The sequence below is a fragment of the Callithrix jacchus genome, chromosome 12 (assembly GCF_049354715.1).
Source record: "Callithrix jacchus isolate 240 chromosome 12, calJac240_pri, whole genome shotgun sequence".
NCBI lineage: Eukaryota > Metazoa > Chordata > Mammalia > Primates > Cebidae > Callithrix > Callithrix jacchus.
In genome coordinates, this window is record NC_133513.1 from 9,902,363 (window position 1) to 9,927,497 (window position 25,135).

The 25,135-nt window shown below is 41.9% G+C and overlaps 1 protein-coding gene and 1 long non-coding RNA gene across 2 annotated transcripts in view; one reads left to right on the top strand and one right to left on the bottom strand.

Moving 5' to 3' along the window:
* RBFOX1 (RNA binding fox-1 homolog 1) overlaps positions 1–25,135 on the top strand; it is a 2,602,982-nt gene that overhangs the window by 2,543,965 nt on the left and 33,882 nt on the right. The window contains 2 exon segments of the mRNA XM_078344605.1: positions 10,187–10,226; positions 21,872–21,936. Of these exon segments, the coding sequence (XP_078200731.1) occupies positions 10,187–10,226; positions 21,872–21,936 (105 nt within the window).
* The window catches only part of LOC144578568 (uncharacterized), a 153,754-nt gene that overhangs the window by 46,128 nt on the left and 82,491 nt on the right, over positions 1–25,135 (bottom strand). The gene's annotated exons all lie outside the window — the stretch shown is intronic.

Sequence of the window (25,135 nt, forward strand, 5' to 3'; positions counted from 1 at the left end):
ATTTGCACCTTCTGTGCATGGACTTTGATACTGCCAGGTGAATATCGAGGAATGGCATCAATGCTCAGTGAGAGAGATGAAAAAATGGTACTGATATGTTGGGTGCCAGTCTTGAAGTGCTAGTCCCTCTGTCCCTCTTTTAGGGATCCTGCTAGAATATTCCTGCACCTCTGCAGTCGGAGAGAGGGATGCCTCCACAGCAGTGGTCCTCGACCAGAGGACATTTGCAAGGTCTAGAGACATTTTTGGTTGTTAGAACAGGAATGGACAGATGCTGTGTCCTCTACTGGGTCGAGTCCAGGGATGTGTCTCAATAGCCCCCAACAACAAAGACTTTTCAGGTTCAAAGTCAGTCATGCTACGGCTAAGAAACCCTGCTCTGTGTTATATTCAGCGATCCCCAAGAGGCTCTGGCAGGAGACTTTCCTGGCCAGCAACTGACATTCTGCTGTGTAGAAGAAAACAGGGCTGCATTTAAGACTGTGTGGAAAGGGTTAATGTCCTTTGTCTAGCTGTTGCTTGTAAATCTTTCAGAAAATCCAAATTAGCCTAGATCATCTATTATACTCATGACAGAAGGAAACACTTTTTTTCAGAGCCTATTCATTCTAAAACAGAGCATTTGAAATGTTTCAAAAATAAACACAGTAAAACAAAGAAAGAAAGAAATGAGCCTATGTAAAACTATCAGGAAGGGAAATTAAGGAAAAGTAGTAAGACAATGTCCATCAAGTTTCCTGTGTCACCATTAGAATTGGGTCAACCCTGGGCTTCTTGGACAAAGCAAGAGCTCTCTCTCTCTCTATATATATATATTGACTGAAAAGATGATGGATAGTAACAAACCAAGAATGAATCAGCTATAAATTCTCCCTCGTTCCTGTCAAATGTATTTGCATGTCTTAAGCCTTATACATGACCGTGCAATATAAGGGATTGTTGATATAGTTTTTATTCTCTAGTCTAACAGTACTGAGCCCATTTTACGGATCCAGAAATGCAAAAATAAAGATTTGTTATTCCCAAGATCATGTAATGCGTTATGAAGGAAAAATAAAGTCCCACATCACCTCTGGGCTCTTCTAACTAGTAAGGCAAGATTCGTAAGCTGTAAATGCAAAATTGCACACACCACATTCGTTTGTCTGAAAATTGTTCTCAGTACATGGCAACTGAAGCTTTTTGGTATATCTACCATCAGTATCTCACTACTATATTAAACCACAAAAGAAATGAAAGGAAAAGTACATGGCTTATCCTCACACCAACAATTTGTAAACATCTCAGAATAACACACCTGCTGTAAAATCAAAATTAGCTAACTTATATTGAACGTGCTCTTTTTTGGGAATAACCATGCATAACTAATCAGTGCCATGTTCACCAGGGAGAGACAAAGCCATTTCCAAATGATCAAACAATGTGTTTGTCACTACTTGGGATGGAAATTAATTTTAATATTCCAGCAATATCTGTGATCAGTTTGGTGATAAAGGTGGATTGTGCCTCTCTTTTGATAACTGTATGGCTGGAATTCTGAAGCCATACTTGGAAGGAAGATCAAATTCTCAACAGAGAAGTAGTTGTCCCCAGAAGAACTGGGGTTGCAGCCATTCATGTCTGCAACAATCTATTAGAGCTAGGTGCTGGTCAAAAAGAAGGAAATTCGTCTGGTTGCTTCACTGGATTATAAACTGCTGGGAGTGAATTGGCATGGAATGAAAAACTTTAAGCCCAACGTTTTAAAGGTTTCAGTTCTCCTCAGGAATATAAGGCTCAGGCTGCAGGAGATGGCAGGGGGATGGTTCCTCTTCGAAAGGAACACAGCACAGTGGGGCACAGGCCAAGAGTTGGCTGGAAGATTGAGGACCCCTGTCTTATGTTCAGTGAAAGCAAATAGCAAAAAGGTTGGAGGTACTCATTGCCGGGAAGGAGCATCATTAGGATTCAGGTGGCCCAGAGAGTGTGAGTTTCCTGCAGCCTTTTGTCTCCAAAGTCCTTTGGAGGAAAACTTCTAGGTTTGAGTGACATCTTTATCCCCGCCCCATTCAGCTCACCCTAAGACCCTATGACTCACACCTATCATGCTTTAGGCACTGTTGTGTGCTAAAGAGACAAATGGCACCTTCAGAGCCGTTTCTTCTGGTTGGGGCAGGGGACCATTTCAATAAACAGTGATAAGTGATACAAGAGGGTATTGTGTGAGTACCAGGGTCCTTAGCCCAACTTGGGTGTTTCAAGAAGGCATCCAAGAAGCGAAGAAACAGGGGACACATGTAAGTCCAAATATCTCCTAAATTGCCACAGTAAAATCTTTCTGTGATCCCTCCCCTACCCTGACACCCAGCCATCTCCATTTTTTCTAAGATATCCCCTCTACTGCATTAATTAAGAATGTATTGTTTCCACTGTCACCAATTGAAGGCCTATCTAACTGCCAACCTTAATCTGTTCTTCCTGAAGTATCCGATATGAATCTATGTTCTTACTAAAAACAGCAGTCAAAAAATGTATCCCAGGTCCATGCATGGTTTCCCTATTTTTTTCTTCCTGGGAGACTGAAGAAAAGATCCTTTCGAATCTCCATGGCTACTTCTGTGGAAGCTTGGGTGATCCTTGGAGGTATCCAACATAAAGACAGTCACATGAGAAGAGGCCCTAAGCATGCTCTTCATTTATTTCCTTCTTAAAAATTTAATTTTTGAGACAGTCTCACTTCGTCACCCAGGTTGGAGGGCAATGGTGCGATCTCGACTCACTGCAACCTCTACCTCCCGGGTTCAAGCAATTCTCCCATTTCAGCCATAATTCCAAGTAGGTGGAATTATGGTGCCTGCCATCACATCTGGCTAATTTTTGTATTTTTAGTAAAGATTGGCTCTCACCAGGTTGGCCAGGCTGGTCTGGAACTACTGACCTCAGGTGATGCCGCTTGGTCTTCCAAAGTGCTGGGATTATAGGCATACGCCATTGTGCCCAACCATTCATCCATTTCCTTTCGTTGTTTTTTCCTTCCATGTCTTGGTATTTTCTGAGTATCAGCTTCCACACAGCTGAAGAACATAGGTTATGAAGAGGCCCCATTGTCTTTTGTCTCAGATGCCTAAATAGAAACCCCTTGGGACATTAATACATGATTCCCCCTGGGGTAGGGACAGTTGTGGACCGTGGTAGGATCATAGGAACAAGTGGAAAACACTAGGCCAAACCAACCAACTCCCAACTGATTGCCAACATCAACTGAAACAGACAGAGATGAATTAGAAAGTCATGTCTACGTAGCCTATGGATTTTACAATCTTAGGAAGACACTGGGTTTAAGGTAAGAGTGGGCCTTAGTGTTCTACCCGTACTGGCCTGGATAGCTCACTTAACGTCTGTAGACACAGTTTCCTTAAGAGGACAGCGAGGGATGTACCTGCCCCCTTAGGGTTGATAAAGGGTGAAGGAGGAAAATCCATGTAAGGTGACAACTTGGTCCATCCTATGACATGCATTCAGTGAACCGTACCTGCTGTTCTCCAGGTTGATGTACTTAGGGACTTTATGAGCCACCTATACTCTTCTGAACGTCCCTTTTGCTTGTGCTTGAGTACACGGGAAGACCCCATGTCTCCCTCTGTGCATCATTTATCTTTGCAAGGGCACACCTGCAATCTCACAGACCTCCATTTCCTTCAAGCCACAGAAGTAGCTGAGGCACTTCCATTGCTTCTGGAATATGTAGATTGGAAATACAGTATTAAGTAGGTAAGAGTCACAGAGAAAGCAGAGTGGAATTTTCCTGATTTCTCCTTGCATTTGATCTTGGAGTCAATTTGATCCTTCAGTTTGATTGAGAAACCACAATGCCTGGTCAGCTTCCTATGACTCACATTTGGGAGGAATTACCCAAGAGGTCATTGCTGTTCAGGAAGCTCACAAGCTGGTTATTTACGCATCAAGATAAAAGGTGGAAGCACTGGAGACAAACGCTATAAACTTAGTATCTCTGAGGTTAGAAAACAGCAGCTAGACCCCAATCTGCTCCCTCGAAGAGGAACTCCCTGAGTGCCTATTATGTACCGTGCATATTTCCTGGGAGTACGATGGACTGCTCTAATGGATCATCACATGGATAACAAACATGTGTTATTGTTTTTGAGATGGAGTCTCACTCTATCACCCAGGCTGAAGTGCAGTGGTGTGATCTCAGCTCACTGCAAACTCCTCCTCCTGGGTTTGGGCAATTCTCCTGTCTTCAACCTCCCAAGTAGCTGGGATTATAGGCATGCGCCACCATACCTGGCCGTGTTTTTTATTATTATTCTAAGCCTGAGCATCTAGTGTCAGCTGAGGCTTTGGGTCTTGGTTCTCTAGGTATCTGAGCAGGATTCTCTGCCCTTTCTCAGGTAATTATCACAGATCTGTATAAACTTCCCAACGATTCCTTGAGAAGTATTTTGAGGAGACCGTATACTATTTGGGATATGGGAGAGGTAGGAGAGTAACGCAGGAAAAAACTTAAAGCTGGCCAGTGGAAAAACAAATAGATCCTTGGGGAATGTTTTCCAGTTAAGTCCTAGAAAGCCTCTGGCACCAGTCTGTGGGACTGTATATCCTTCCGTGTACAGATCAGTCGTGCTTTCTGGTTTCATTCTCTAAATATCAAAATCCCAAACTTGTATTATTTGATGCTTAGGAACCTTATTCATTTAATGGTAGGAATAAAAGTCATCATTACCCATCCTCAGAAGACTTTACACACAGGGGTGTCCAATCTTTTGGCTTCCCTGGAATAGACTGAAAAAATAGTCATAAAATATACATATGCTACAGCTAACGAGCCATACACAGAAAAAAGAAATCATAAAGAAAGTCTCATGTTTTAAGAAAGTTAATTAATTTGTATCGGGCTGCATTCAAAGCTATGTGCGTCACAGGTCCACATGCAGCCTGTGGGCTGAGGGTTGGACAAGCTTGCTTTGCAGAATTCTCTGTCTATGAAGTGCAACTTCTTTGCTAGTTTCAAAATGTAACCCAACAGCATCTTAATAGAGTGAATTTATAGACAAACATCATGAATCAGCGGTCTTTAAAGCTTTTTTTTTTGGAGGGCAGAATGTGAAATGCCTTTAATAATCTGATTAAAAATTTTCTCTAGGAAAATGTGTACAAACACACAGTGCACACACCACACACACACACACACACACACACACACACACACCCCTCCCATTCTGTACAGATGCCAGCAAGTTTATGATCCCACCTGATATCCAGTCAAAAATAGCTGCATTTGAACACATTAAAAAGTCTCATTTATTTTCTAGTTGGGAGGGGCATCTGGGTAGAGTAGTTGTAAAGAGCCTTTTCTATAAAAATATACTTGTGACTGGTATGTGTTATGTTACACAAGCAGGTTGTATAGTTTGGGCATTTTATACTTTTTTTTTTATAGTAAACTAATTTTCTATAGTGCAATCACTCCCTGACTTGCATTCAATTATTTACTGCTATTACTTTTCTAAGAAAATAAGATGTGCATTTGCATTATGTCCTTGCAAAAGCATATTAAGTCCCAACATGATTGACAAGCAAAACAATTACCTTTGCATGGCCAGACGGACCGTCTCTGCATTGGAATAGGACTGCACCTGTTTAGTGCACGATGGTAACTCCCTGCTCTTATAACTGTTCTGTGGTTAATTTATCTATAGCTGCACCGTAGACATGGATCCCTGTGCCTGTTTCCCTACATATGATAGTTTAAGTGCAGCTGTTTGATGAGTTTTTAAAAGTTATTTGGATACATTTTTGGAAACTAGCATAAGACTCTGTGATAAGAGCTTTCCTGTAACCAGCTCCTCCTCTAGAATGACTTAGGAGGCTGACCTTCAGTTTTGTCTCAGATGTGAAGTTAACTAACACCTGGGGGATGGTGTTGCATGGAGCAACAATTCTCATACTCCTGGGACCAGCATCATCATCATCATCTGTTAACTCGTCAGAAACGCAAACTTAGATGCTGTCGTCCGTATCTATTGAATCAGAATCTGTTGGCTGGGCATGGGGCCCAGCCATCTGTGTTTCAACAAGTCCTCGAGGTGATTCTGATCCACATTCAAGTTTGACCACCATTGCCGCTGCTCTGTCCTGCCATAGTACTTAAGAGTTTGGGCTGTGGAGCCAGACTTCCTGGGCTCGAATCCCAATTCAGTCAATACCAAGCTCTTTCAGTTTCTCCACGTCTAAAGAGGCAATGGTATTATCCACCTCATAGGGGTGTTATGAGGAATGAGTGGGATCATGAGCACAGAACTTCCAAACTAGGAACTGATCCTTGGTAAGCGTGAGTAGTGGCAGTAATGGTGCTCATGCTGTTACTCTTAAGGAGAAAAACAGTTTTGATAAAATTGGCTTCCCATTACATGCCTTTATTTCACACTGCCAGTGAGGATGACTACATTGGTTCCACAATTTTGAGTGATCATACAGATCACTCATCTTCTATTTCTCTCCAAGACGTACATGTGCACTTTGAAAACAAGTAATCCCTCTGTGATGGGGTTTATAAAAGCAACTACAGTCACCTTTCCTCCAGGAAGCCACCGTATTTAGACCCTAATGCTAGACATCATACCTTTCCCCCGGCCCCTCCAAAAAGCTAGGCACCTTTCATCCATGAGACTTGCCTTGCTCTGTCTCCGGCATCCTCCCCACCCCGTACCCTTTGCCTTGCCAGCTCTTCCTTTCTCTCCACCGAGCCAAGGCTTTTGAGTTTCAGTGGCATTGCTCAGCCTGTCTCATCTCTGCTGCTGGCCCTGCCTCCTTTCATTCCACATTCAGGACACCTCTGCTGCTCTCTCCTGCAGCATCGAACACAGCTAGAGTTGTACAGTTTTGTGCATAATTTGTGATTGTGTGCCCCACTCCGTGTACACTCTGGGAGGGCACATTTACTGAGGGGGCTTGCTTCCTCTGTCTCCATGCCTTGGCATAGTAGTTGGGGTACAGGAAACCTTTCAGTCATTGAGAATTAGTTCTTGTTCAGTTTGAGCTTGTCACAATGGGAAAGCCAGATCAGTTCCTCTTTGGTTCAATGTCTTATCAATGTGGGATGTCAATATCCCCCAAATAACTTTCCATGGCCCATGGTGGAGGACAAAGCATGGCGATCAGGTCACCCTAGTGAACAGAGACTCCTAAGAGAAAACATCAAGGCATGTTCTTTCCTTACTTTTAGGCAATATTGGTACAAACAGGCTTGACATGAAGGCACAAAACTGGGCAGGGTGCGTAACAACTCGTCTTAATGAAAGAAGGGGTCAGTTTCTCGGCCAGAGCTCAGCCTCAGCCATATCACGGAAGCCCACTCTTGGCCCACTCCCATGCCATGTGCCCCGCTGGAAGAGCCCCCAAGGCCCGGACTTAGTTCTTCTCTCCATCATTCCCAGAAGATCAGAGACAGATGAGGTCCCCCCAGAGATATTTAGAAGACATTATTTCCCATATCTAAAAGTATATGTTCATATTTGGTGAAAAATATATTGTTTACTTCTAGACTGCTTTCTGCCTAATCATTTACCCTGTTCTCCTAATTGAAGTTCCAGTCTTTGAATCGTATTTCTCCTCCATGGACAACACCCACTGATACTGAATAGCCAAATCATAGACAAACCTGAGGCTCCTCCCAACCCATTGTAGAATTCCAACTGGAGTTGATAAAGAGATGACTCAGTCATCTCCTGAAACCTTTTCATGCCCAATCTTCCCTCTAAAACATGGGCCCTAGTCACTCAGTCAATGTACATCTTCTAGTTAATAAACAACGTGTCAGGAATCGAGAGAGAATGTTAGCTAAGCCACTGGGTGTAGCTTTTAAGGTGCAATGAGTCACATGCACACATACCTTTAATGTGAGGCAGAAATTGATGAGTGGCTCAGGTAAGAGACGGAAAAGTGATGCTGGTGTTCATACTGGGAGAAGTCACCCAGCGGCAGGTGAGCACCAGGTCTCAGACATGGTGACCTTTGTTAGAGCTACATTGTTAAGGATGATGCCCGTCCCTTTGCAAGCATTATCCTGTGAAACCCTCCCTTGAGGTGGGCACTTAGCTACTTCCACATTTTACAGATGAGTAAGGTTCAGGTATCTCAAGCAATGTGTCCAAAGGTACTGAGCTATTGAAGATGCTGCATTTGATGCCAACGTCCATGTGCTTCCCATCTGACTGGGCTCTTGAAAGGTCATCTCACTGCTTTCGGATGAGGATACTGGAAGAAAGGACATTGCCCACACAAGGCATAACACATGCAAGGGCATGGCCGCAAGAATGGGACAGAGCTGTTTTGATATGGCTTAGTGATCAGTTCTGTGGATTAGGACCCACACTAAATATTTGTTGCAAACCTCTCATCAGATCTGTTCCACGTCCTGTTGGCAGAGGGTGACTCTGCCTTCTGACCCCCAACCGACATTCTCGCTTTACAATGGAAATGTTGAAAAAGAGTTGAAAGTGTAGCTCAGGACGCTGCATACCTCAGCATCTTGGATTAGGGCCTTACGCCCCTTCACAAGTGCTCTTGTGAACTGTAGACCTCCCAGATCAAATATGAACCACAGCTGAAAGCTATTCCTAACGATCTCCTTAGCGTGTGAAATCCCTGATGCATTTTTAAGGATAATGGTACTTGGAGTTTAGTCAACAACTCCAGAATACGCTAAGAAGCACAGTAGAGTGTTCTCCAACAAGCCAGTGTCACAATTGCATGTGTGTATCAGTACTTTGTGTGTGTGCTGTAAAATGCCTTCCCTTGGCTGAATATGCTTGGCTTACATGTGGGTCCGGTCTGCTACTGAAACCTGCTGGAATCCTCTGGTATTAAAGTCGTCCTTCTCTTAGAACCTCAGCCTCATTCAATGGTGGTGATCATTGGTCCTTTGCCTGAATCATAAATCATCTGGAAACTACATGGGAAGACACCGGGGATGATTGTAAATAACTACTATCCTTTTAAAAATAGGTGTTTAGAAACAGTTGTATGTCCAAGACACCTTGTGGTCCTTACAAAAGCCTGTGAAGGGTACATATGATTCTCATTAAACTCATTTTAATGCTTAGGAAATATAAATCAGTTTCTCACAATCGCATAGCTAAAAGCTGTTTCCTGGATATTTTACTCAAAGCATACCAAAAAGCTTCAGGAGAATCATTCCCTAATGCCTGTCCCTAGCCCTGTGAATTCTCTTCTCTTGGGATGGTGACTCTATGGGTGGCAATCAGAAAGCTGTTGTCAGACTGGGCTTGTTCAATCATGGTATGGGACCTTTGCTTAGTCTAGATTATAATTGATGAAACATACAGATATACACCTGCATATATCCATGTACATAAAAATACGAATACATATAAATATCCCAATACACTTATATAAGCATACACATGCATGTGTTTATATAGGTACATACTATACAGAAGTGCAAACATGCATTCCTCCACAATTGTATTACCATACACACAAATAGGCACACAATCCACTTGTACACATAGACCTGTGTGCACACAAAACACATTCTTGAGCACATACCCATGCTCACCCACATATCATTAGGGATAGTCTCCATTTACCATAAAATGATGCACATGGAGTTATCAAATATACTACAGTGTGAAAGAAGATAGAAGAAAATAATTTTAGATCATTTGTGTTGCCCAGCTCACCTAGGGTCATTCAGCTCTAGCCCATATTTAGAATTCTGCACTCTATGTCTCTAGCCTTATAATCCTATTTTTAAATAGATGGTTTGGCGGTTTGTTCCATGGGATAGGGGGTTATGTGGTTTCATTGCCAATCCTGACCTATTAAGATGCTCATGTCTCTCTGGGCCTCTTAAAATAAATCTCAGTCCTCTTCGCATTTCAAAGTTGTGCATTTCTGCATCCACTCCTGAGAGAGTGGCAAGTTTGGGACCTAGCATGCCACTACCACCAGGTCCTAATTATGGGCCAACACCGAAGCCCAGCCTAATTTTCTCGGTTTGCTCAATGGCCGTTGTCTCCAACCTCCTTAATCAATGTGAAACGATCCTCGGTTCCTGTGTTTTGGATTGTGACCAGACTAACCTCGCCAGTGCAGGGGTTGGTGTGTCTGCATGGGAAATGCACTAATATGGATGTTTCTCTTTGTGTGTGCACCCTTGCAGTGTTGTTTACCAGGATGGATTTTATGGTGCAGACATTTATGTAAGTATTCATTCACGTGCATGCCGTCCCCATTTCCACCTGGAGTCATTCTTTTTACAAGTTTGCTGCAAATTTCTCTCCTTGGTCTGTAGGAAAGAATTCAGTGGCTTGTCTCGCAGGATGGAAGGCCGTCTGCTCCTGGGCTCATGGCAGACCTCACTGGCTGTTTAGGGGAGTGGAATTAACTATTTGATCAACTTTAGAATAAATACGATTCCCCCCAAAAAGTCAGCCACTGAAGACCCCACTTCACCCAGAGAGAAATTGTCTCTCAAACTCTTAATATGTTTTGTTTTTCGTATAATATTTAGGACAACAGCTGTAGTTGCCACATGCAGAGGGTTAAGAAGATATTTTCATGGCTGATATTTGATGTCTGTCCTAAAAAAGTTATTCATCACGGCAGGCTTAAGAATACTTTGTCTCTCTGGACTTGCATGAGTTTAGCCCCAAGCACCTCCTAATTCTCTTAACAAAATATTTGTTAAACTGAACAAGGAGCCCCCATTTCCTTTAGCCTTTTATTCCATTTCCCCCAATTACCTGACTTAAAATTGCTTGCTAAACAGTAAGACATTATTAAGTGTTTTTAGAAAATAGGCTATTTCTCATTACGGGGACCATAATTAAACTTACCTATGTTCACCTAGAGGTAGTTATTCTCCCACATTATGATATGAGCATTGATGTTATGAAAGTGATTGAGAATCAACGATGTTGAGTAGGTGGGCAGTCAGTGCTGGAGATATTCTCTAAATCACAATTTGTATTACAAAAGACCTCAGTCAATGGGATATTTGTTTTTTAGACTAGATTGCAAAAAATAAAATAAAATTTCTGATGAAATTGGTATCATGTACCAGAAGATGAGTAAGGCACTGATTAATTTTATTCCTTTTGAATTTCAAATCATTACAATTTCAAGATACAGTATTTATCTCCGTCAATGACGGACTGAGCTGAGCTCTACTATTGCATCAAGTATATTTACAATCACTTGTGGGTTAGTATTTTTTTCCCCATAATAAAGTGAGTGACCAACCCCTATGTCCTTAATTCACTCAGTCATCAATCAGTTTCCTTCTTTTTGGGGGGAACTTAAGGTTTTCCTTCTTATGTCCTTTTTTCAGACTTTCAGATTTTAATTGTGAGGCAGGCTGGGGCTGAGCAGTTCGAAGCCCATTCATATCCTCAGGCACCTGCTAAACCTAATCACCAGTCCTGGCTCTCGCCTTCATGCAGCCCGTGGGTAGATTATTGCAGATGGAAGGAGCCAGAATGGTAGTTGGCATCACTGAATTTAGGGCTTTAGAAATAAAAGGGAGTAGACAAGAAATCAAGAAATGCTTTTTAAAAATACCACCTAAATGGAAACTATCTTCATCAACACCTACCCAAGAAAAGTATGCAGATTTCCCTGAGTTTAGTTAACAGTATCATTTCACAAGCATTTAGTGAGTGTCCACCCTTCATGCCTCTGTTTCTTCAAACTTACAATTTATTGAAACATTCATGTGTGGTCTCTTATGCAGATTTCAAATTGGCATCTTTTCCTGACCTCAGATTCGTGAGTAGCAGGAAGGAGAGGCTGCCTGAAATCAGGATCTGTGGAGCTCCCACAGATAAGGAAAAAATCTATCGGGGCATAGGGCTGCATCAGAAAATCCACAGAGCTAGGCAGACAGAAATAACACAAAGTTAGAAGAAGGGATATGCCAACCTCTCGACTAGAGAGGAAAAAGAAAATAGGCTCAGGGAAGAAAGCCACAGAAATGTCCCTTTGTGCTTTTCTAGTTCCTTTAGACTTTGTTTCTCACACATTCATCATGTTTGAGCCAAACCCACTGGGTCCAGTGGTGCCGTTCTGGGTGAGCATCTGGGTGAGCTTCACAGGACAGAGATTCTTCCAGCTCTAAGTTGCCTGATGTCTCCACTTATAAGACCACCCCTCTCTCACTTTTCAGGCTATAGCCCCCAGCCAAAATTTTTCTTTACTTTCCTCTCTCTTTATATTATGAGAGTAAGATGTTTTCATCAGGGAAGTATCAAATATGCAATCAGGTGGCAGAAAAAGTTTCTGCAGTATGAATTTAGAGAATTGTGTATCCAGCACGTATTTCTCTCCTATCTCTAGAAGATTGTTGCGAGGTGGTGTGTGTGTGTGTGTTTGGACAGAAAGAAACTGGCCTGCTCCACTGCCCACCTCAGCAGCAGAACAAGAGGTCACTGATGGCCTTGGGTTTATTTAAGGAAAAGAAATAGAATTATGTTCTGCACTTCAGAATATACAGAACAAGATTCATCCTAGCTTGAATTATGTCATAATCTTGAATGATTTTTCAAGCCACTCCCCTACCTCCCTGGAGATACCAGCATGTTCCAATGAGTGGAAATATCCCCCAGGCTTAGTTTTTAAAAGAGATAATAGTTAAAGAGTCTCAGAAGGGCTTATGACGTTCTACCTTAAAGATTTTGGCTTACTACTTCAGTCTCATTAAAAACAGTACATAATAAATAGATTTTGGGGGATTCTGAGAGGCCCCAGGATATATGCTAGACACATCAGACACCTCTAATAGGTTTAAACGGAGTCTCACTGAGGCACCCAGGCTGGAGTGCAGTGGTGCAATCTCAGCTCACTGCAACCTCTGCCCCCTTGGCAATTCTCTACCTGCCCTGCAGCAATTCTTCTGACTCAGCCTCCTGAGTAGCTGGAACTCCAGGCACCTGCCACCACCCCAGGCTAATTTTTTATTTTTAGTAGAGACAGGTTTCGCCGTGTTGGCCAGGGTGGTCTCAAACTCCTGACCTCAGTGATCCACCCACCTCAGCCTCCCTAAGTGGTGGGATTACAGACGTGAGCCACCGTGCCTAGCCATAAACCTCTTCATTTTAATTTTATTGCATAGAGTATTAAGTCTCTAGCTTCAGTCACTGCTAAGGAAGACAAAAGAGGACACTCTCAGATTCTCCCTACTCAAAATATTCTCCACCCTGGTGGTGTATCAGAGCAGGTCAACAACTCAGCAGCATGTATTTCAGAACTACTGGGCTTTTCTAGGTACCCTGCTCTCTTCCTCCCTTGTCCTCTGTTCTTCAAGGTCTTTCCATCCCTACCAACTGATCTTGGAGCCCTGGGGCATTTTTTAGTTCTGCCAAAGCACATAGGCTTTGAGACACTTGCACGATCCCCATAACTGGCAAGCCACAAGCTCCTCTCTCAAATGACCTCCTTCTGAAAGTTTTCAGAGGAGAGAGGATTGAGCAGAGAGGGACAGATGATCACAAATGTCCTGAGATTGCCAAAGAGAATAGACTTGTTATGAAATGCTGTGAGCCAGACACAAAGGAAAAAAACCAGGACAGCTCGTTTGGGCAGAGGGCAAAGAAAAGGCCTTCATCCTACTCAGGAGCTGAGCCCTGCAGGAGCACCACTGCCTCTAGTCACAGTGGAGAGGTTCAGGCACAGTGTGGGTGGGTACTCATCAGAGAGGACATAGGGGTTGTCTGAGAGAGGAGGACAGGAATAGTGTGTACCCACGTCCCTTCCACCAGAGAACAGAACAGAAAACACACACACCCTTGTATAAAAATATAGGGATTTTTATAATGAAACATGTCGGATTTACCAGTTCACTATTATTGCCTAGTGGTATACCTTTAAATTCATTTTAATTAAAAAGCGGGTCAAGTTAAGCAAACTAAGGAATAGAGGTGATACAAACAGTTGAAGTACAAGGAATAAGGTTCTTAGACCTATAGAGTCACTCATATTTGAAAGTGAAGCTCTAGATTTTATTTTTCCAAGACAGTCTCTGTCACCCAGGCTGGAGTGCAGTGGCATGATCTCAGCTCACTGCAACCTGTGCCTCTGGGGATCCATTAACTCTCCAGTCTCAGACTCTTGAGTAACTGCGATTACAGGCACCTGTAAAAATTAGCCTGGCTAATTTTTGTATTTTAGTAGAGACAGGGTTTGCCATGTTGCCCAGGTCGGGTCTCAAACTTATGACCTTAAGCGATCCGCCTGCCTTAGTTTCCCCGCGAATTGCTAGGATTTACAGGCATCAGCAACCATGCCTGACCCCCAAAGCTCTAGGTTTTATGAAGCCAGAAGTTGAGCAAAGAGTGGAAAACAAGCATTATTTAACTGAACTGAACCAAGACTTTTGTTGGGTGACCTTCTCAGGGAGAGATCACGGAATATGGCATTTGATCTAAAGATAACTATTAATATTACAAATGTGAAGAGTGACAAAGAATAATGAACTGTTAAAAAGAATGGACAGATGCATAGAAACTGGGGTAGGATAGTGGGGTGTCTGACAATAGGAAGAGCCGAAAAGAGGTGATAAACAGGATAAATGTTAATCGTGTTCCTTTTTATTAAGAACATTCCAAGTGTCCCAATATTAGAAGCATCCATGAGGGCTGCCTAGTAAATATGTCTTGAGATTCCCGAGCATTTTGCCACCATTCCTAAATTCTGTATAACAAGGTTCTGGTTACCACCATGGCTAAATACAGTTATTTCTGAATTCATGTCACTCTACCACCCGTATGTTTTAAAACAGAGGTATCCCCATTTCAGCAATGTTTGAGCTCACGAGGGAGAAGTATCCATAGCTTCAGGAACATGTAAAGCTGGAAAGTAGGAATTCTTCAAATAGAAACAACCCCTGCTCTTTCTTCCAGAGACCTTGCTTTCAGTGTAAGGCAGCTGAGGATTGGCATTTGGCTTGCCCTTCGCAATCACCATAGTGGAGACCTCAAGTCCACAGAGAAATTAAGCAACCGCTGTGTCTATAATGGGAGAGACCAGATGCTGACTGTTTTACCTGTGTCACCTCATCTCTCCTCACCACAGCCCTTGAAACAAGAAATCTTATTACCTCCATTTTTTCTCTTGTTCCAGATGAGAATTTTTATTTTTTAATTTTTTTATTTTTGAGACAGAGCCTCCCTATATCACCCAGGCTGGAATGCAGTGGCACAATCTTGGCTCACTGCAACCTCTGCCTCCCAGGTTCAAGTGATTCTCCTGCCTCAGCCTCCAAAAATAGCCAAGACTACAGGCATGCACCACCACACCTGGCCAATTCTTGGATCCTTAGTAGAGATGGGGTTTCACCATGTTGGCCAGGTTAGTCTCAAACTCCTGACCTCAAGTGATCCATATGCCTTGGCCTCCCAAAATGCTAGGATTTCAGGTGGCAGCCACCATGCATGACCCAGAAGAGAAAACTTTTTCCCCCCAAAAAAGAGAAAATAATTTGTCCAGAAATCTTCACCGACCCTGGGGCTTGAGCCCACATGATCTGATTACTGAGTTCAGTGCTTCAACCCTGAGCCTACAAACTAAAGTCATTGCTCTAGGGGAGCAGAATTTGAAAAATACAGTGAAAGACGGGAGAGAAGTGAGAGTATAATGGAGCACAATGGGGTGGGAAGGCTACTGAGAATAATATTTGTACTGGAAACATCGAAATAAGCAGTGAACTAGAGGATAAAGCGATGGTGGAGGGGAGAGGAAGAAGAACGTTACCAGGCATAGCTCTATAAACTTAGACTCTTAAAGAAATAAATTTGAACTGGAAAGGAAACGCAGACTCTATAAGAATAAACATGCGCACGCCCCTTTATAGGGTACATCCCTCAGTCTCTTCAAGTGTTCAGCCACCTCGGTGTCTCCCCTGGAACTGGAGAATTTTACTTCCAACTCTGACCACTCACATGAAAAAAGATTAGTCTTGCCCATGAATGACTGTTACCTCCAAAAACCACATCTTAGTCCGTACAAGGATTCTACAGAGACCTTCCTTGCCAGTACTAGATTTGTACGAAATGATAGCATTTTGCTGACATGTATATTAACACCAGTTTACACACACATACTCATATATCCAGTTTCTCTAGTTTGAAAGTATTAGAAGCAGTTATTGTAGCTTCAAGTGTAATTCATGAATTCGTGAGTTCTACTTTTGCTCTGTTGTTGGTTGAAATAATTAGGCATTGGTGTTACATGCTTAGATATTCCAGAAAATTCCAATCATGAGATAAAGAGATACATTTGAACTAGGTAATCTGGACTGTTGCAATATGCTTTTGCGAGGTGAGAAGCCATGAAATTATCTTTTTCTTCTTTAGCAATCAACAAAAGTTACAGCACAAAGTGGTTGGATCCCTATCTCCACCTTCTTTGATACTGTCCCATGCAGAGATTTACTACTAAAAATGCTTGTCAATGCCCAGCGCCCCTTTCAGCTTGGCGGGTCAGTCCCAAGTCTTGGTGAAATAAGAGAAGCAAACTTGTAAATGAATTGCTCTAGAATATGTCTGACTTATGCATTCTCTTTTATTTATTTCATTTTTGCATTGAAAACATTACATTTCTGTTTCCTTATAGAGTAGTGTATCAAGAGCCTGTGTATGGCAATAAATTGCTGCAGGTATGAAACCCGACTGGTGGAGAAACTCATCACTATGATTTGTGGGTTTGCTGTGAAATCCTTACTAACAAGATAATTCTGGGGAGGGGAATCGTTCTCTAACATAGGAGGAAAGACTTAACTGAATTTTCCAGTTTTAATATGAAATCTCCTAGAATAGAGGTGGCTATCCCCATATCTTTCTATATATCCACTGACCGTGTTGTGGCAGTTTCTTCCAAATATGGGTGCTGTTTTATGACGGCTAGCAGTTGGCCTTGGCACTGAACTTCGTTAGATCCTGAGTATCAAAATGGTGGTCTCGCTTGGCTGTTAAGTTTTTAGTTTAAAAGGTATCTGGACTCAATCAATACAGATCCAATGAAAAGAACTCAAGGTTCTGGTTGAACCAGTTGTCTGGGTAATGTTTTAGTAGGTTCCCAGAGTGAACTGGAAAGGTGAAATCAAAAATCTCATATATCCAGCATTAACAGCCAGCATACCTGATGTCTAACATAACCCTCCCTGGTCCTTTTAGAGCTGATCCAAAATTTATTTCACACCTATTGCTATAGATTTTAAACCTATTTCTCACTACTGAATCAACCACCAACTGAACATGTTTGTAGGAAGAAAAAAAAACATTCTTTGGAATGTGGCTGGTTGAGAGTCTCCAAATTTGGTCTATTAAGGACGTTGAAACTGTCCAATAAAATCAGAGATAAATGTGAAACTGAGGATGATCAGTGGGAGTTTTAGGACAGTACTTTCCCTACCACTGCAACTCCTTTTTTTCTTCAGTATTAAGAGTGAATTAAGAAAGTACTTTAAGGCCGGGTGCAGTGGCTCACGCCTGTAATCCTAGCACTTTTGGAGGCCGAGGCGGGTAGATCACGAGGTCAAGAGATTGAGACCATCCTGGTCAACATGGTGAAACCCCGCCTCTACTAAAATTACAAAAACTTAGCTGGGCATGGTGGCGCGTGCCTGTAATCCCAGCTACTCGGGAGGCTGAGGCAGGAGAATTGCCTGAACCCAGGAGGCGGAGGTTGCGGTGAGCAGAGATCGCGCCATTGCACTCCAGCCTGGGTAACAAGAGCAAAACTCCATCTCGGGGGAAAAAAAAAGAGAAAGAAAGTACTTTAAAACCATGAGAATTTACTGAGTTGTAACTGAAACCTGAATGTGAGAAATAGGTACTTTAACCTAGTAAAGGGCAATATAGTTAAAATTCCTGAGATCAACTTTCATTGTCACATTTCAAGAGAACTGGACCTCTGACTGTCACCCTTCAAAACTAGATGAACGTGGCTGGGCATGGTGGCACACACTTGTAATCCCAGTACTTTGGGAGACCAAGGCAGGCAGATTGCTTGAGACCAGGGGTTCAAAGACCAGCCTGGCCTACATGGCGAAACCCCATCTCTTAAAAATACAAAAGTTAGCCCGGTGTGGTGGCACACGCCTGTAGTCCCAGCTATGTGGGAGGCTGAGGCGGGAGAATTGCCTGAACCCGGGAGGCACAGGTTGCAGTGAGCTGAAAATGCACCACTGCACTCCAGCCTGGATGACAGAGGAAGATGGTCTCAAAAAAAAAAAAAAAAAAGACTATATAATACAGATAAATTAGGGAGTCATTAAGGTTTTCATTCTACAAATGTTCTTTAAGTATTATAATGAGTAAGATATAAGTTGTATGTATACCAACATACCTGTTTTGCACAAAGCAAGACTTGACCCGGGATATTTTTATGTTTTTTTAATAATAATATAAGCAGGGAGCCTCTACCCTGGTTAAGCTGATTACTACTTTCCTATGCACTCAAGCTGAAGGAAGCACACAAAGCACATACATGTTACAGTCCTACAGATGCCCACATCCCCACTAGTACAAAGAGGTTTCCCCTCCCCTCGTTCCTCTGTGGCCACTAAAACATCTGTTTTCAAAAGTATGCTCTAAAGTGAAAACTTTAAGTCTCAAATTCTCCGAGATGCCTTGGAGATCCACAGTGTTCATGAATATTGTCCCAGGGAGTTCCACGAACAGTTTTACTTTAACTGAGCATCCAACCAAACTGGTTTGGTTGTAGAAACGTTCCTTTCCTTGCTGTGAATGCCCCACAAACACGATTTTGAAAATGTTTTATTAGCTGGGCACAGTGGCTTTCGCCTGTAATCCCAGCACTTTGGGAGGCTGAATTGGGAAGATCACTTGATCTCAGGTCTTTGAGACCAGCCTAGGCCACATAGTGAGACTCCCATCTCTAGTAGTAATAAAAAAAAGAAAAGGCAAAGACCATCATTTGAGGTCCTGAATGGGTGACCACCTCAGGGTGACCACCTCGGGGTGACCACTTTGGTGTGATGACCTCGGGGTGACCACCTCAGGGTGATCACCTCGAAGTGGCGACCTCGGTGTGATGACCTCGGGGTGGTTACCTCAGGGTGACCACCTCAGGGTGACTACCTCAAGAGACCTCTAGAGGGTTTGCCAACCAAGGACACTTCTCAGTCCACATGAGTGGATCACTTTGGCGGCCTCATTTGGTGGTGGTGGCAGCAAAAAGATCCATAATGGCCATTTGAAATTCTTAGATAAGGCCACGTTTATATTTTGCTGCCCGTGATGTGGAAAAATTATGTTTCATGAATGAGGAGTATAGAACTATTTTGTGCCTGTCACGCCTTGTTCCTTTGGTTTGGTGGTGTGAAGATTCTAATTGTCAACGACACATTTTTGTCATGATCTCGGAGGACCAGGTTCACCATGAACATGATCTGGTGACAGCAACTGAAAGCGAGTGTTCCTTTTACAGACATGGAACCTCGGAGTAGTTCTGGCTATGCTCAATGAGCTGCCAAATCCAGAGCAGTAAGATTGATTCGAGTCACCTCTTAGAAAGGCAAATTATAGCAATTTATATTTTACAGTGTACGCACACATACTGAGTTAATACACAACTCTGTTACTTCTCCAGTATGGAATGCATAGAGAAGAAAAATACGGAAAAAAGACTACGCAATAGAGATGGAGAGATAAAACCACCTAATCCCATTTCCCCTGATTATTACATATTTCAGGGATCATTTAGACTGGTACTGTCCAGTCCTTTAGCCACAAGCCCCCATGTGGCTTTTTAGATTTAAATTCAAATTAACTGAAAAGTAAATTTAAAATTTAACTCATTGCATTAGTTACCTTTCAGGAGTTCAATAGTCATTGACTAGAAGTAACTACGATGTTGGACAGCAGAGATACGTAACATTCGTCTCATCTCCGAGTGCTCTACTGGACAGTGAGACCATTGATCAAGGTCAAAAAGTTCTCCACTGGCTCTGGAGACTTCACCTTGTGATCCTGACCCTGAATCAGGAATACTCACAAGCAAATTCTTAGATAATAAAGTCAGATGTCAGGGCATTGATGACCTAGGCGTGCCTCGTAAGAGAAACACACGTACCGCACACACACTCTCTCCACTCAAGCTTTAAGTCTGTTGCAGCTCACGTCTCCTAGAAATCAGCTAACCAATTCCAGCCCCTCCCTGCCTCATTATTATGTGCACCGGCACACCTGTATCTTTCTGTACACATCATGAAAGTCAAGACGCTGAACAAATCGTATAGAAAAATGGCTACAGAAACCTGGTGACCCGATTTCTCTTCAGTCTATCATTCTATTTGTTGGACTCAGTGATGTTATAACAACTGCTTCGGTTTTGTAACTCCCTTAGCGCATTTAATGTGCTCCCCATGCCTACTTGGAGAACACAGTATTCGGAACACCAGGTGGCATCTGGCTAATATTTTTTTTTGTGGTTACCTTCCATTATCTTTTGAAGGGAAGCTTTAAAAAGAAAAACCTGGCTCTACATGATTGGTGATCACCTGTCAGTTTTGGATGCGTCTTCTCCAGGACTGACCCAAAGAATAAATTGTGAGAGATAAACTCATTTCTTTGAATTGCTATGCAAGTGATAACATATTTACCCTGAGAGTTAACTATGGCTAGAAGGAGGCAGAAAGAAATGGAGACCAGATTATGTATATCTTGTAAGCGGCTTTTTGTGGCTTCCCTGCTTCATCTATTTCTTATTGTACTACTTAGTTTCAGGAGGCCAAAGGCAACAAGCCTACTTTTCCCTCTCATGATTCTGCTGTTGCATACCTCCGACACACTACTTTATCCCGAGTCACCCCTTTATGGCGATGGTGAGAACCCGTACCTCAGAGAATTACGTCACTGTGTATTCTAATTAGAACCTGCATGGTCCTGTGTTATCAGTGGACACTGGATCCTGTTTGTTAATTGTGCCGAGATCATTGTACAGTGTCTGATGTATCATTGTCATCCACTGAGCAGAAGCTCTGTTATTTTCACAGTTTGATAATCAATGCTCCACTGAACACAATTCCTTTTGAATATGCCTATTTGCTCATCCTCTTTGCTTAATTGAACAATTGCAATTACTGGTACATACAACTAAATGTTATTTTTCTTTTCAGATTTTTTCTCTGTTAATGATTTTATTTACAAATTAGAAGACTTTATCATATTTTCCACACCAAATTCTGCATCTGAAGCAGCATGATACATAGCCATGTGAGATCTGTAGCTAAAAAGAAGAAATGTTCTGTCATTTTTGTAATAGTTGTGTAACATTTAGATAGCTAAAGACTCTTCAATAACATTAGTGGTTCAACGACCAGATAAGAGATTGCTAATAAACTGTCAATCGACGGGTGATGTGATTTGATAACTATGAAAGACAGGCGAGCGTTCACTTGATTATTTTATAAGGAAATAGGATCTGAGTAAAATTCAAGTTGATATCTGATCAAGGTAAAGCAGAATCATTGTTGAAAATCTGGAAAGTTCAGCCAAGTATGAAGAGTTTAAATAATCCCCCATAATCCTCCCCACCCCAAGACAATCACCGTTAACATTTAAATACATTTCCTTCCAAGGGCCCCTAGGCTCTCCTTTCGGGATATGCTTATAACCGCTAACCTTTAACATCCAGCTGGGGCTGGTATTATTCCACCCCTTGTTTCTCCAGGGCGTTTTTGTACTTTCGCTTTGATACTAAGCTTTCATTAACCTGAACTTTAGGTCAGTAGATTTGGGTAACTGCTGTTCTGGTGTGGTCTTGCCACTGGGCATCCCCGTGTTGGGCTCCGCAGCATTCCTGAGTCACATTTCTCTTTGTGTTTTAGGGCGGTTATGCTGCATACCGCTACGCCCAGCCTACCCCTGCCACGGCCGCTGCCTACAGTGACAGGTAAGGGTCATCCTTCTCGTGCTTGACCACTACTTGGAAATTAACTTAGTTGATGGGAGAGGAGATTCTCGTATGGTCTTGGTGAAACTGCATGACTGCTGGGGGAGGTAGCACCCCAAAAGTTAAGTCCCATGGTAAAGGTCACCACAAGGCCCCATAGAGAGAACACAAATGCTTACGCCCATTCTAAACTACTCACCCTCTCTGCTCAGACAGAAAAAAAATGATAGCCTTGGTCCCTAGGTAGTTTTTCACATCTCTGAATCCCTGTAAACACACCTTGCTCATGCACACACACACACAAACACACACTCTGTACAACCTTCTTATGTAAGACCATACTTTGAAAACCCCATACATACACTTTATCTAACTCATAGGAAGAAAAACAGACTATGATCCTACAGGTTACCTCCACTTCAAGCCCCTTATTTCCCTTTTTACAAGGTTTTATACCCAATAAATGATTCCCTCCACTGCATTTTTAAAATTCAAAATAAAGGAGGGGGGAGTGTCCCTGACATTTTTAAAGAGATTCATTCTTTCTGGCAATGCCCAGGGTCCAGTCCTATAAACCTAAGTCAACTTTTATTTGTAATGCACACCTCATGTTAAGGCAGGCGGTGGAAGGAATACAGTGTGTTTGAGAAATGGAGAGGACAGAATGGATGGGTGGGGTGTGGGGCAGGGTGCGGCAGAAATGAGGGTTTTCTATTACCCAGGCTTAACAGAGGAGTTGGTTCCTGAAACAGCCAGCCGTAGCTATTTTAGTATGGTTGCCTTGAAAAAGGAAAGTGTGTGTTTTCATATTGAATGCAACTTCTTGGCTCTGTTTTCCGAGGACGAAAATGTGAATGTCCAGATGCTCTGCATGCACAAATGTCATTGAGGGTGCTTATTTTGGTAATGACTCCTTTCTTTTAAAGATATGTTTCATGAATAAAACAATGATAACAATTTGCATGTGTGGCTGGGGCATGCTGGGTCAGACAGGTAAGCAGGCGATGTATTTGACTACTGAATGGGAAGTGTCCGCAGCCTCTGGTCCTCCTACCCGGCCTGTTGTGATGTAGTTCCTACCTCGGTTGGCTGTGGTGTGCTTTCTCTGCAGCTCCATTCCATTTCTCACGAGATGTGTTGTTAGCTAATTGTAGCTACAGAATTCTTGCAATATAATAAAGCAGAATACATCCCTGAACTCTAAAAGCAGCACTTTGAAAACCCCATGCATACACTTATAACAAATGGCTCTTTGGCAAGACGGAGTTGAGGTTTGCTGTCTGGTTCTATGCAGGTATTATTTTCTTATAAGCAGCTGTAACAAGTTCCCAAGGCTGTAGGGAGGCTTCAGAGAAATCCAGACAATTGTCAAGACAAGGTTCTAAATAAAATAATCCATTTACCCAGTACTCAGTTGCCAAGATGCAAAACGTGTTTCAAGTAAGTTGTTATCTTCAACCCACTTTGACACTGGATTAGTAGAGAGGATCAGTAAGGCTAATAGAAATGATGACAGTCTTGAACTACTCAAGATCATTCCAGAAACAAAAAGGCTCAATGTTATTAAATTCTTCACTGAAGAGTCACGAACTATCAATTGTAATGTGTGGTTCCGCTGCAACCCTTAATTATTTTTTATGAAAATATCACTAGATGCTAAATTCTCAAACACCCACTTTGTATAATTATAATCATAATAACTTTAACCTACTGTATAATTATAAAAATCTTAAAAATGGATTTCTTTGAATATTTATCTTGCTTTTCAGTATAAATATATCTATCCCCAAGTTGAGGAAAAAAAGGTTAATTACAAAGATATAATTTAAATTGCCTCCTTCACTAAGACTGATAGAGAAATTTAAAAAAATAAACAGTGTTTAATACTATTAGAATTACCTGAGAATCTGGCCATCTCTACTTGCATTCATCTAAAAATTAATTTTGAGATTTCTGCATTTTGGAGCACCGTATGTGTAAAATCTGTTATTTTGATATTATTCCGATTTCTCCTTGGCAGTGTGTCCCACTTAGATTGCCCTTGTTCTTGGATTGGTGACTGCAATCCCTACTTTAGTGCTGTAGTTTGCCTAAGAAACCAACTAACTGTACTGTTGTCCATTTAATTTCCCTCTTGTTCATTAGAGAAATTTGCACATTAGGGCTTTTTGGTTGCTGTGGAAATTGATAACTATCCCTTTTTAACTTTATCATAAGCAAGACACTTGCCACATATGGAATTACTCGTGGAAGTAAATTTAGTAATAAGTTAATAGAAGACAATCTTTAAAGTTGTATTACTAATTTTTTTAAATGTCGCTATTAAATGGTGCTACTTCCTTTTATTCTTAATAAGCGGGTATTGAGAAGAAATACCTTTTTATAAAAGACACATTTAGGGGAAAATATTAAATTATCAGAATAGCTTTCAATCTAAAAATGCCCGATACCGAGAATTTATCTCAGAAAAAGCAATAGTGTAACCAATGATTTTTATATCATCACCGTATAGTATCAGTAGTGATAGAATCTTAGTTCCTCTTCTCTAGGAGGCAGGCAGAACAACAAACAAAAACTTAACACAAAGAAACTTCTTCAAAATAGGAAGTAAAATCAGCAGGCACTGAGAACATTGGTAATGCTCACTGATTGTCAGTTGATCAAAAGAGAAACGGCAACAAACTTTCCCTGTAATCATCAGATTCACTCTTCGGACATCTTAAAAGCAAAAGAAGTTTGATGTTCCCAGTTGGTAGCATTTTACCTTTTATCAGCACAAATTAAGCCCTCATCAAATCAAAGATTCAGGGACCTTTGAAAAATACTGAACTCCAGTAACCTCAGGACTGTCCAGAAGGTCCTTAATGGGCACCTTGTAACTCTCTGCCCATCATCTTGGTTAAATGATCACATGCTGATTATCTTGGAGCAACCTGAGAGGCTTTGAATATTGACCTCCAGAATGAAGACCATCTGGTGTGGGCAGAGATTTCCCCAAAAGAAAAAGACCTGAGTGGACTAGGTAATTTTCTAGTCTCATTGACAAATTTAATGGGAATAGGTGAACCTCTTTTCTTGGCATTTAGGAAACATTTGGTAATCACTTGACCTCACCAAATCTTTGTTTCTAATCTCACTTTGATTTATGCAAAGCCAACTGTCTGAACTCTCAAAGGAGAGCGTTTCCTGAGCTTGAACC